The 12,086-nt window shown below is 41.4% G+C and overlaps 1 protein-coding gene across 5 annotated transcripts in view; it reads right to left on the bottom strand.

Annotated features, from left to right (window-relative positions):
* Window positions 1-12,086, bottom strand: part of Atp8b4 (ATPase phospholipid transporting 8B4 (putative)) — a 179,434-nt gene that overhangs the window by 152,616 nt on the left and 14,732 nt on the right. For all 5 annotated transcript variants that reach the window (XM_085834475.1, XM_085834473.1, XM_021156332.3 and 2 more), the window contains exon 3: window positions 6,631-6,689. In XM_085834475.1, coding sequence (XP_085690601.1) covers window positions 6,631-6,689 — 59 coding nt within the window. The remainder of the gene's footprint in view (window positions 1-6,630; window positions 6,690-12,086) is intronic.

Below are 12,086 nucleotides of genomic sequence, written 5' to 3'. Positions count from 1 at the left end.
GATTAGATACGGAATTAGATACCGGATTTTTGCATGAATATTTTGATTGATCTTCAACCTACAAAATATAAGATACGACAGTTACTGTGATTTTAGCAATCTGATCATAGAACCATATTGTTTGAGCTGATAAAACTGCAAAACATGATGAAAAACCACTTGGTGACGGTTGGAGAGAGTGGTTTTCCCGTTAGCTTCAAAATTGTTGCTAAGTTGCCCCACTTGTTTCACATGATGGTTTTGCCCTGTTTCATAAGGGCAGTGACTACAAAGAAAACTGAATTTGTGGTTCTCTTCACTGGGGCAGTTGCCTTTCTTCCTCTTGCATCTTTTCAGTTGTTAAGTCTTAACTGAAATCCATCCGGAAGCAGCCAACCTCTAACAGGACTCTGAAATCCTACCATCAAGGATCACCTATCTTAATTCTTCTAATTCCAACTGTATATTATCTCACAGAAAATATTTTAAGATTTCTAAAACTATGGCCCAAAAGAAAGCTTTCTTCTCTTAGGTTGTTTCCTTCGGGTATTTATTTATCCAGTCACAGCAATGACAGGAACCCTTCTACATTGACACTTGGATGTACAAAGTGAAGTAACTTAAAGTCAAAAACATTACTTTACAAAAGGGGTGATTCATGGCTAACACGGCAGGAAGTCTCCCAACCCACACAACATCATCCTGCTGCATTATCACAATTCAATACAGTCCCTGGGTACAACTTCCCAATGACTATCCATGGGAGGAACCAGATATCTTCTTTATACGGGACACATTGCAGTGGCTGCTGAGGCAGTCTTGAGCAAGTAGAACCCAAATGTAGTTGCTAATCATAAGAGTAGCATTCCCTACAGGTGTGACTTAACTGCACTGGTCAGGTTCTATCAGCAAGTCTTGGACCAGGTCACAAAGTTCAATTAGACCATGAACCTCTATGTCAGTAGTTCTTGACCTGAAGGTAGAGACCCCTTTAGGAGGTCAACCCTTTCACAGTGGTCACCTAAGACCGTCTGAAAACACAGATATTTGCATTATGATTCATAACAGTAGCAAAATTGCAGTTATGAAGAAGCAACAAAAATAATTTTGTGGTTGGAGGTCACCATAATATGAGGAGTTGTATTAAAGGGTCACAGCATTAGGAGGGTTGAAGAATGATTTTTCTGTGTTATTGTGTGTTCTTTGAGAGATATGCTAGATAGTTGGAAGAATGTGACCGTTGCATGTATGCCTTCAAGATCTTTACCAATGCAACCAAGTTTGTGTTTAGTACAGCAACTACACACTAGGTTCGTTATGTTGACCATCAGAATCTCTCCAATCTTATCATGCCGGGAATCGAGCCTGTGATACTTCCTGTGTATATAAGGTTTGTATGATTTTATGTTCATTGCAATGTTGTTAACATTTGTTGGCATTTAACATGCCAAGTTTATAGTAATCTGCGCATCTAATCCTGTAAAGTTGCACCTCCATGTTTAAAGTCTGACCAATACATAGTCATACAAAGTTTCCTACATTCCTAAGATGTAGAGGACACTGCTAGACAATGACAGTCTATGGCTGGGTAATATAGAATATATCCTAAGGTCAGTGATGAGTTTGAAAGTAAGGCACCATAATTTGGAAATAATACTTTGCATGCCACATATAGCCTGATGGATTGTCAAAGAGGAGGAAAATTAAAATCGCTTTCTTAAGGTCTTCCAGCTGGTTGTGATCAACAGGGTTTCCCCATAGTTTTCAATCCCCTTGGGACCCACCTTTAGAACCAATTAGCCACCCATTTCCTGAGCTGCTCTCTTCCCTAAACTTCCACCTTACTCTTCTTTGTTCTCCTCAGTCATTGCTCCCCTCCCCTCCGCAGGCTCCCTCCTTCCTTCTGTCTCATTAGCCCCAAGTGTCTGCTCCTCACTGCACAGCCAGCCATCACCACAACTTCCCCTTTTCTTTCAATATCGCACATCTCCTAAGTACAACAAAGTTCTAAATCTACAACTCTTGCCACACCAGGGTTCTGCTCAGTACTAAGCTGCAGTTTATTTAATCTGTAGGCCAAGAATAACTCTATTTTATTTGGTGGCTCCCCAGCTACTAGGAGTCTGTCACCCATATACAAACTACAGGGCCTGCCTTGCCTTTGCAGAAATTCTACCTCAGCCCTAGAGGTCTAGAACAATGGGCGTACATCACATGCCCAGCGTGACACTCTTCTTCAAGCAGCTTCATCTTGCCTGCCTGGACTGCAGTGACTTCACATGGCACACTTGACCCTTGCTCAGTGTTGTCCTTCCCAACACTGACAGTCCAAATAAGCACATGAGACTGAGATCATTTCCCATTTACTCTATCAAAACTTCTCCAAAATATTTGCTAACATTGCGTTCTCCTCTCCCTGATGTAATAGACCACATAACACAATTAAAATTTAGCATCTCCTCGCCATTCACACTATTGGCTTATTCTGGTGTGCTGGTCTTCTCTTTCTGTGTAGATGTATGCGCTCCTTGAAGTTGGGAAGCAGACTCTGTACTCCCTTTTTGGATAATCCCACTGGCCTAGAACACACTGCTAGTGTAAGCCAACAGTTCCCTTGCACATGTGTTTTGCAGTCACTTAAGAAGCCAGCACCCATATCCGCACATATTCCTAATCCCTTTGAGCTTTGTGTTCAGTTTGGACACTGTCTCAGATCTTCTTTGTAAAGTAAAGCAGCAAATGCCCATGTTGCTAGGTAGAGAGCAGGCACTCTAGGAAAACTGAACTTAGAATTTATTTTTATCTCTATTTTAAAAGTACAATAAATCATCTATCTATTCACAAGACATTTTATTCCTGAGCTAATTGGTCTCAGAGAAACATAGGCACATTGTATGGACTTGTTTTGAAAAATCTATAGTTCTCTACCTTTCTTCATCTTTAGAGTACAAAAATAAGGTCACTTGGGGCCATAGCTCAGTAGTAGAGTACTGCCTAGCATAAGCCCAGTCCCAACTTCAATTCCCAGCACCTTCCAAAAACAAGTTTTTAACTTGCCAACATTAACATTATCAGAGCCTGAATTGAAATAAAAATTAAATAGTTAACCTTACTTTTTAATAAAATACAATAAAAACAAATCACCAGTTTCCACGGTGTCTATGAAAGGAAAGGAGGAGATGAAGAATGGGCATGTTTGGTTGGAGAGAGAGGTTGATTTTTGTTTTGTTTTATTACACTTGTTTTTCTGTTTGTTTGTTTGTTTGTTTGTTTTCTAGAACTTTTCAAAAGAAAGACATAGTAATCATAAATAAAATCATAGACTGTGGAAACCAGCCATATGCAGTCTCAGCCTTCCCACCATCAAATTGCTTGGTTGCGATGGGTTATTAGACACTGCTCCATTTCCTTCATCTGAGTGGATGCTCTGGAAGACTGAAATATATGCTAACTGCCTCACAGCAGGACCAACAGATTTGATCTATATACATTTGAGAAGGTCACTGACATGGACTATTCCGTACCTTGATGTCTTCTCACATAAAACAAGATGATGAAAGTACTTGCTGTCAGGAGATCACATGTGTGAGTATGGTAGTTTAGTAATATGCGCAGGTCCACAGCCTTTAGTTGGGAAGCACCGTGAGTGTTAAGCAGTCATGGCTACCATCCTTGCCTTCACTATCCACTGGTTGTCTATCACGATCCACAGGGAGGCTGATGGGAAAACGTCCTGCCTTTGCCGACGCCTTGCACAGAACAGGAAGCTGGCAAGTACCTCACTGGGTTGGCATTCTTTCAAATTGGTTCATCTAAGGAGGAAACTCCACTCCCACAGCCACTGAGCTCTTGTCATGTGACACCTTCCCTTCTCCACAACTGCATCGTGTTCACGGTTTGTCATGAGACTTAAGGCATCTCACGGTCTTACATCATGGAACATGATATCTACTGTGAGTGCTTCACAGGCCTAATGAGTTTCTCCGTGTTTTCTTAGCACCACTGTGATAGCATCACTGCCCGACAAGAACTCCCAAACTCACTGTGGAACCCACCCACAGCTCCGTTAGGTTTAAGAGAAAAATCTATAACTAAGGCTGGCACACAAGAAGCATCTGATAGATCAGCAGCCCTCACCCTGTGGGTCAAGACCCCTTTGGGGGTTGAACGACTCTTTGATGGTGGTCGCCTAAAACCATCAGAAAATGCAGATATTAACAATTCATAACAGTAGCAAAATTATAGTTATGAAGTAGCAATGAAAATAATTTCAGAACTGGGTGTCACCACAGCATGAGGAACCATATTAAAGGGTCCCAGCATTGGGAAGGTTGAGAACCACTGTAATAGAATTGATTGTTACTATCATCGAATATTTTGTTGAAGTGACCTAATTTAATCCTTAAGTAAGCAACCCTAACAGAAAATTTCTCACAATTTGTAGATGAAATACATGATTCTCAGAGGAACCAATCAGCTCACAAGCTAGTCCTGGGAGAAAAGGTTCACACTAGTTCCCGTCTTAGCCCCAAGTGCTCTTTCCACCACACTTGAGAACTCTAATTTCTCCTTTCATCTTTCCCATAAGAGGATTGAGTTTACTCTGTTTTCTTCTCAGTGTTTTGGTGGGAATATCACTCCAATAAATATGTTCATTTTTCCTGGGATCCTCCAAATCCACTTCCATTAAAGCTGGGTAAGACTGGGCAAACACCTAAGGGAGTTGCCTAACTAAAAGGGTATTCCAGTTAGTAAAAAGTCATAGGTTCAAATCCTACATGTACAGAGATGAACACACAGTCACTGTGTCCTTTCATGCCTTAGTCCTCACAGTAGCTCTATGAGGTCATTGCCTTTAATTAGCCCTAATGAGACTGAGAGAGCTACAGCTCACATTCTGCTGGAGAGGCCAGTAAAGGCCAGACACCTCAGGCCCCTCTGAGCTTGTCCACTGCCCACTAGAGATGAATCTCTATAACCCACACTGGTAGTTTCTCACTCTAAGCTTCTGTTGTCCTTAGCTCTGAGAGCTTAATGGATTTTGCTTCTTCTTGATACATATTCAGTCCAAAACAGGGCAGTCATGTAGACTCTGCTCAGGCCCCAGGTTACCGTTATAACACCTTGGTGCTAGCAGGAAACCAACAAAAAACATAGCCACACATTTGTAGCTTTGTTCATATCATTTCTACATCATTAATATACTATTGGTTTTAAAGGACAGACCTCAAACATGTATGACAAATTGTTAAATGCTTACTCTGCCTGGGTGGTAGGCTCAAGAGGGTCACGTTATCTTCCATATAATTATGATTGAAATACCTCATAGGTTACAGAAAAAATACCAGAGAAGAAGGCTGTGTAATCTTTAAAATAAGATTTTGCTTATACTCATGGAGTAAAAGTACTTGTTATACATTGAAATAATTGAATGTAGGTAGGTATTTAAATACATAGTTATCCCCACAAAAAGATACAAACAGATTTTTCCAAAAATCTAAAAATATATACCTATGGCCTGGCTGGGTAGTTCAGTGGATAAAGGTACCTGCCACAAGGCCTAACAACCTGAGTTCTACCCAGACACCCACAAGGTGGAAAGAGAGAGCAAGTTCTCACAAGTTATCCTCTGACCTACACAGACAGACAGACAGATAGATAGACAGACAGACTGGGATCTTATGGTCAAGGCTTTAAGGAGCCATCCTCTACAGATACAGGATTACCTAAAGCAGGGATGTGAGGGTACAGGGTTAAGTCTGCTGGTGTCCATATGTCACTGCACAGAGTGACATTCATCACCTGAGGTCACCCTGCCCTTCCTTTCTAAGAAGCATAGCCATCATCTTGAAAGAGGGATCCTTCCCCCAAGGGCAAAGCTGCTTTGATTCCACTTACAAAATTGATGAATAAAGTCAGAGCCTCAGTACATTCTTTCACAGAAAGAAAGCAGTCATAGAAACAAGTCCCAGATTCTATGTGTGGAAACCTACACAGAGAGTCAAATTTAGATGACGGATCTATATGACTACCACACAGGATAAAAGAAGAGCTGTTGGGAACCTCTGCTAAGTGTGCCACAGCACCAAACTGCAGTGTTGGTGCATTTAAATACTCTGCCAATGATCTGCCAATAGAAATGAAATACTAGTGTTCCTTGACCAAAACCCTCCCTCCTCAGGCAACGCCTATGTGAACACTTGAACTAATGGTTCTCACTATCTGCTTCATAAATTCAGTCATTCAGCACTTAGGAATCTCATCCTGCATATGTTTTCCACATTTCCCAAAAATTGCTTCAAGAAAATCCTCAAACTCATCCCATCGATCCTCAGCCATGACTCTCACTTTCTCATCAACCAATGCTTTCATAGCCTCTGCTCAGGCTTTTCCAGCACATTCTACTACCTAAGTGGACATCAAAATGAGCTAAGCATAAGTTCTTGAGAAAGAATGTATTTTATCACCTTGCCCTGCACACCGAGCTGTTAGAGCAGAGGAGAAATACGTGTGCAAGCACACAGTACAGCCAGCACCTGTAAGGTGGGCCAACAAGGAAAGCTTTTCATTGCTGTGAGGCTCTCTGAAGGCAGGAATCCCACTGCTGGCCTTGAGCAAGGCTGTCCCCAACATGTTGTGCTGTGTACTCACCGCATACTGGAACTTCTCATTGTAGTCACGGTCATTGGCTTTCACCACCCGCTCCACTTCTAAAAGAAAGAAAAATAAGGTATGAGTTTCAATGTTAAACCCACAGAAACAGGAATAACTTGTAAAAGTGACGTCAATGGAGTCACTTTGGTTTCTGTCGAGTGCTTCTCTTTTGAATTGAAGGGCATAGATTTCTGTTCAACCTGAATGTTGCAAACCAGTTAGAAAGTTCTAAATGGGTCTGGGGAAATGTTTCCCTGGGTTAAAGGACTTTTAAAGTCAGGAGGGAGCCGGGCGTGGTGGCGCACACCTTTAATCCCAGCACTTGGGAGACAAAGGCAGGTGGAATTCTGAGTTCAAGGCCAGCCTGGTCTACAAAGTGAGTTCCAGGACAGCCAGAGCTATACAGAGAAATTCTGTCTTGGAAAACAAATCAGGAGGACTGAATGACCCAAACCCATCTGAAAGCTAGACGCATCACATAGGTCTCTACAATCTCAAAACCCCTGCAGGGAGATGGAGGCAGGGAAAAGGGAATCCATGGAAGCTCTCAGCCTGGCTAGCCTGGTGTATGCAGAGGAAAATCACAGCAAGCCTGCCTCAAACAGGGTGAAAACAAAAGTGTCCTTTGACCACTACATGGGTACTGTGGCATTGTGTGCTTGCATTTACACACAAGAATGGACACACACACACATACAGACACACATGAGTGCACATGCTTGCACACACACAAAAGAATACAAACATACTATACAAACACACAAGAATGCACATATACATGAATGCATGTGCTTGCACACACATACACAAAAGAATGCACACATACCACACATATAAACACCTAAGAATGCACACATACATTTTTTATCTCAAAATGAGAAGCTACAATATTTTGCATTACCTCTTTAATGAAATCCATAAAACAAAACATTTTATTTCTCTAGTGTACATCAATTCAGCTCCACAAAGACCCTTTGAAGTTTCTGGTTTATTAAAAGAAGGTTTTAAAAAATCAAAGTCTATAACCCTTTCTCTTAAGGAGCCATGTCATTTCTAGAAGAGAAAGAGTCACTAAAAGCCAACATACCTTGAAAATTACTTTCAACACACACACACACACACACAAAACCACAAAATACAGCACAGCCAAATAAAATCATATAGATATGACTAAGTCACTTGTGGGGTGCACTGTTCATCTAACATCCACCTGTATGTTTCTCTTCTTGCCTGGAAAGTCAAGTCTGTGTAGTTGTTCCTGCAGTCCAGCCTGCATCTTCTAGCTGCTGATAAGAGCAAGGCTGGACTGATGGGATCAGTTCACAACCCCTGAGTGTGCCTTCTTGTCACTGGGAAGCAGCCTTACAAGCAACCAATCATCTAAGAGAAACTTCACTCTAAAGGCCTGACCATTTCGTTTTCTTGATTGTCCCACAACAAACAAAAAAAGGCAAAAGCCAAAGTAGTACTTGGAGAGTGAGGCTTAAAATATTGAAGTGATTCATTTGTGCAACACTACCTTAACACACAAAAAAAAGAGGGGGAGAGGAAGAGATAAAGGAAAAAAGAAAACACTTCTTTCCAAAAAAAAGTAGTAGTATTGTGAAGGTGTACAAAGGGCTCTTTCCAAATGGCCATCAACACACTACAGGAGACTTAGAGGCTTCAGCTCCAAGTCAAAAATTGTACATACTCATTTAAATTTTAATTGGCCCTGGCTTAGATGATACACAACCAGAGAACTGTCATCTTCAGAGTCCACACTTGTGTGGTCCACATCCAAGAGCGCCAAACTGTACTTATTCCAACACCACAACCTTAACCCTACAAACCAAGGAGTTATCCACCTAGAATTATAGATAACCACATTCTAAAATGTTTTCAATCTGGTTAATATTCTGCATGTGACCGTATGGTATGGGGAGACATCTGCATTGCCACAGCCTGAGTATGGAGGTCAGAGGAAAGTTCTGTGTACTCTTGCCTCCTACCTCTACATGGGTCCAGGAGTCAAACTCAGGCCACCAGGTCTGTGTGGCAAGCACCTTCACTGGCTGAGCCATATATGTCTTCTATAGTTGTATTCTAATAGATTCCCACCAGCTCTCCCTAAACAATCAGATGTTGCCCACACACCATAAGACCTGATTAGATTCAGGAAGCCCTCCATTTGCTTCTAAGTCCTTGGGCTTGAGTCTTAATCATTGCATCTATAATTTTTTGGTGATTATTGTCTTTACCAACTAAGTTTTCATGAATTGATTCTGGCAGAAGATTTTGGTATCTTTTCATAAAACTCTAAAACATTCTGGCTTTGACTAAACCTTTACAGGTCTCTGCCTTTAGCTCGGCTACACTAGGCCTCAATTATCTTTGCAAAAATTAGCTTTCTTCTATATGTTGCTATGGAATACAACAGGGCAGTCCTATCCTGGAAGAGGAAGCTAGAAACAAATACCCTATAAGAATTCCCGCTGGGAGTGTCTTCTCTGACATGCAATGATTTAAACCCGAATGTTTCCTGTTTCCAGGTATGGTTTCAGTGATAAAAAAAAAAAAAGTTTGGTCACCAGGGGATATAGGATTTACAGAAGCACCCCACACCAAATTTTTAATGAATCACCAAATTTTTCTGGCTCCAAAGGGAGTAGGTCAGCATGTGTTAATAAAAGACTTAAAGAATTTAAGATAGCAAGCAGATGCTTTCTCTTGTCCCAGTGAAGTTACAGAAAATGTGTGTGGAAGAGGAAAAATATTGTTGGGAGAAGGCCATTAATTTTGAAGAAAGCTTAGATAATAAACTAGAAAGTGAAAGGAGTCAGTAAGAGAAAAAAATAGAAGCAACTCTAGCCAGTCACATTAGAAGAGCTTTCCTCCCACGGAGGCCAAGGGCAAACTCAGATCCTGACAGAGATACAAGGGTTGGGAGTGTGCTATAAACAGGGTGACAATGCCGTTTTGCATGCAACAGGTTTGCATGTTTGTTTTTGTTCTCAAAAGTATTTCTGCTTGGAGCTGGACTCTAACCCAACAGTAGAGAGCTCACCCAGTATGCATAAGGTCCCAGGTACAACTTCAGCACTAGCGAAAGGATCTAGGTTTGAATGATAAATTGTATTATCACTTCAAAGGCATGTTCCAAGGGGAAGAGAAGATACTGGGACAGGTGAGAGAATAGGTTAAACTTTCTTTTTAATTCTACTGAGTGTCTTAAATATATGTAGGAATGCATGATATCAATGAAACAGAAGCATACAATGGACAGTATGAACAATGAAAAAAAAAAAGAGAAAGAAAGAAAAGAAGATAAAGTACCCGGAGAAAAATCTTGACTCTTTTATATGTATGTGTGTGTACTAGTGTGAGTTTATGTGTACCATCTGCATGCAGAAGCCTGCAAAGGCTGGAACAGGGCATCCATCGGGTGCTCTGGAACTGGAGTGTGTGTGTGTGTGTGTGTGTGTGTGTGTGTGTGTGTGTGTGTGTGTGTGTGTGTGTGGTATGTGTGAGTGTGTGTGTGTGCGTGTGTGAATGTGTGTGTGAGTGTGTGTGTGAGTGTGTGTGTGAGTGTGTGTGTGAGTGTGTGTGTGTGTGTGGCTGATGTGACTTTATGTGTACCATTCTCACATAGAAGCTTACAGAGGTCAGAAGATGGCATCAGATCCTCTAGAATTGGAGTTACAGTTGTGAACCACCATGTGGGAGCAAGGGATCAAATCCAGGTCCTCTACAAGAACAGCAAGTGTTGACCCATCTCTCCAGCCCCCTGGAATATACATTTAGTGAATGAACTAGAACCAATAAAATTGAAAAAACTTGATTTAAATATATATCCAAACTGTAAGGTGAAGGAAATTATAAAAAAAGAAAACCAAGAAGGGAGTATAACGAGTAAAGAAAAGGAAAGGATCAAACACGCAGGGCTTTTTTTTTTTCAACATGAAAAATCAACTTTTATTGTCCTAATGTAATTGTTATCCCAGAGGCTTACTGCTGAATAAGCTCGTTCTTTCTTCCTGAACTCTAGCTCGCTGGTTCACTCAACTATTCTGACTCCAACTCTTCTCCAAGCAGACAGATTCGATCTGGCTTCTCTCAGCTTTTCACTGAATTTTACTGCTTGACCTCAAACTAACTGTCATTTGTTGCAATCTCCTGGTCCCATCTTATTCTTTGGCTTCAGTTGCTTCTGCTGACTTGCACTGAACTGCAAGCGCTTACAGTTGGACTCAACTCCACTGCACTACACGTACTGCATTGCCTCCCAACTGACTGACTCTCCCCGATCTGTTCTTAACTAGTTTTCACTTTCATCTTTCCAATGCTGTCCTCTTGAGACCTGAGTGTGTCCCATCTCTACAGGATTCCAGCCAAAACAGCCATATCATGAGGGACTTTTTCTGGCCCAGAGTAAGATGTTAGTCCTCATAGTAAAAGGCCCACCAGATTCCAATCAGAACTCAGAAAAATAGGCTTGCTGATCGCCATAAGAGATCATCTCCAAGTCAATCACTTAAGAAGGTTAGCAAATAATAATAATAATAATAATAACAGCTTAAAATTCAATAGCAATGTGGTGTATAGAAGGTACAGAAGCAAAGTCGGTGGCCAATCAAAGCCATGACCCATGTGCCTACTCAAGGTGAGCCCCCAGCTCTACAGTCAAATTGTCTGTGGTCTTTTCAGCTTTATTTATTATTGCATATGGTGTGTGTATGTGCACGTGTCTGTGTACACATGCCACAGTGCATGTGAGACGGCCACAGGACAACTTTGTGCAGACAGATCTCTGTTCATAGGTTTATGTGGTACCAGGGACCAAGCTCAGGTCACCAGGCCTGTGCTGCAAGCACGTTTCCCACTGAGACATCTCACCAGCCCCACGATTGATTTTTATTTACAGTCTGCTAATAACAACCACCAAAAAACACACTTCTTGTGAAAATCAAAATAGTAGTTCATGACTCAGACATTAATTTCTAAGAACGCCTTATAAAGAACTGATTGTTTGACATAAATAACATGCGGGTGAAGCTTTTAGATATGTTTCATAACAGCTCATAAGATAACATCCCAAACAACCCAGAAGGACGTTTGCCCTCATTTTCTGCTCCTCCAACTAAATCAAGGAATGTACTTGGGGTATTCAGATGAATAAGTGAGCTGGGTGTTCTTCAAACAATCATCCCAGTTGTTTTTGCTCAACTTCACTTGTGCTGAATGCTACGTGACCTGCACTTGGAATTGGCCATCCTAGAAAACAGCTAGTGAGCTACTCTGCCATGCTGCTGGCTGAATGTAAGACCCACATGACACACGTCAAGCTGATAACTAGGTTTGTATGTTTTGTGGCCATTGAGAAAAGTAACAGAGGCAGGTGACAGAAGTATCTTAGTGATTCCAGAAGGTACCACAGAAGAGGACGAATTCTCTTAGACTTGGTTCTGAACCCA

This window comes from Mus caroli, unplaced genomic scaffold (assembly GCF_978045245.1).
Source record: "Mus caroli unplaced genomic scaffold, Mus_caroli_1 scaffold_2, whole genome shotgun sequence".
NCBI classification, from domain to species: domain Eukaryota; kingdom Metazoa; phylum Chordata; class Mammalia; order Rodentia; family Muridae; genus Mus; species Mus caroli.
This window is presented reverse-complemented; position numbering and strand designations above follow the sequence as displayed.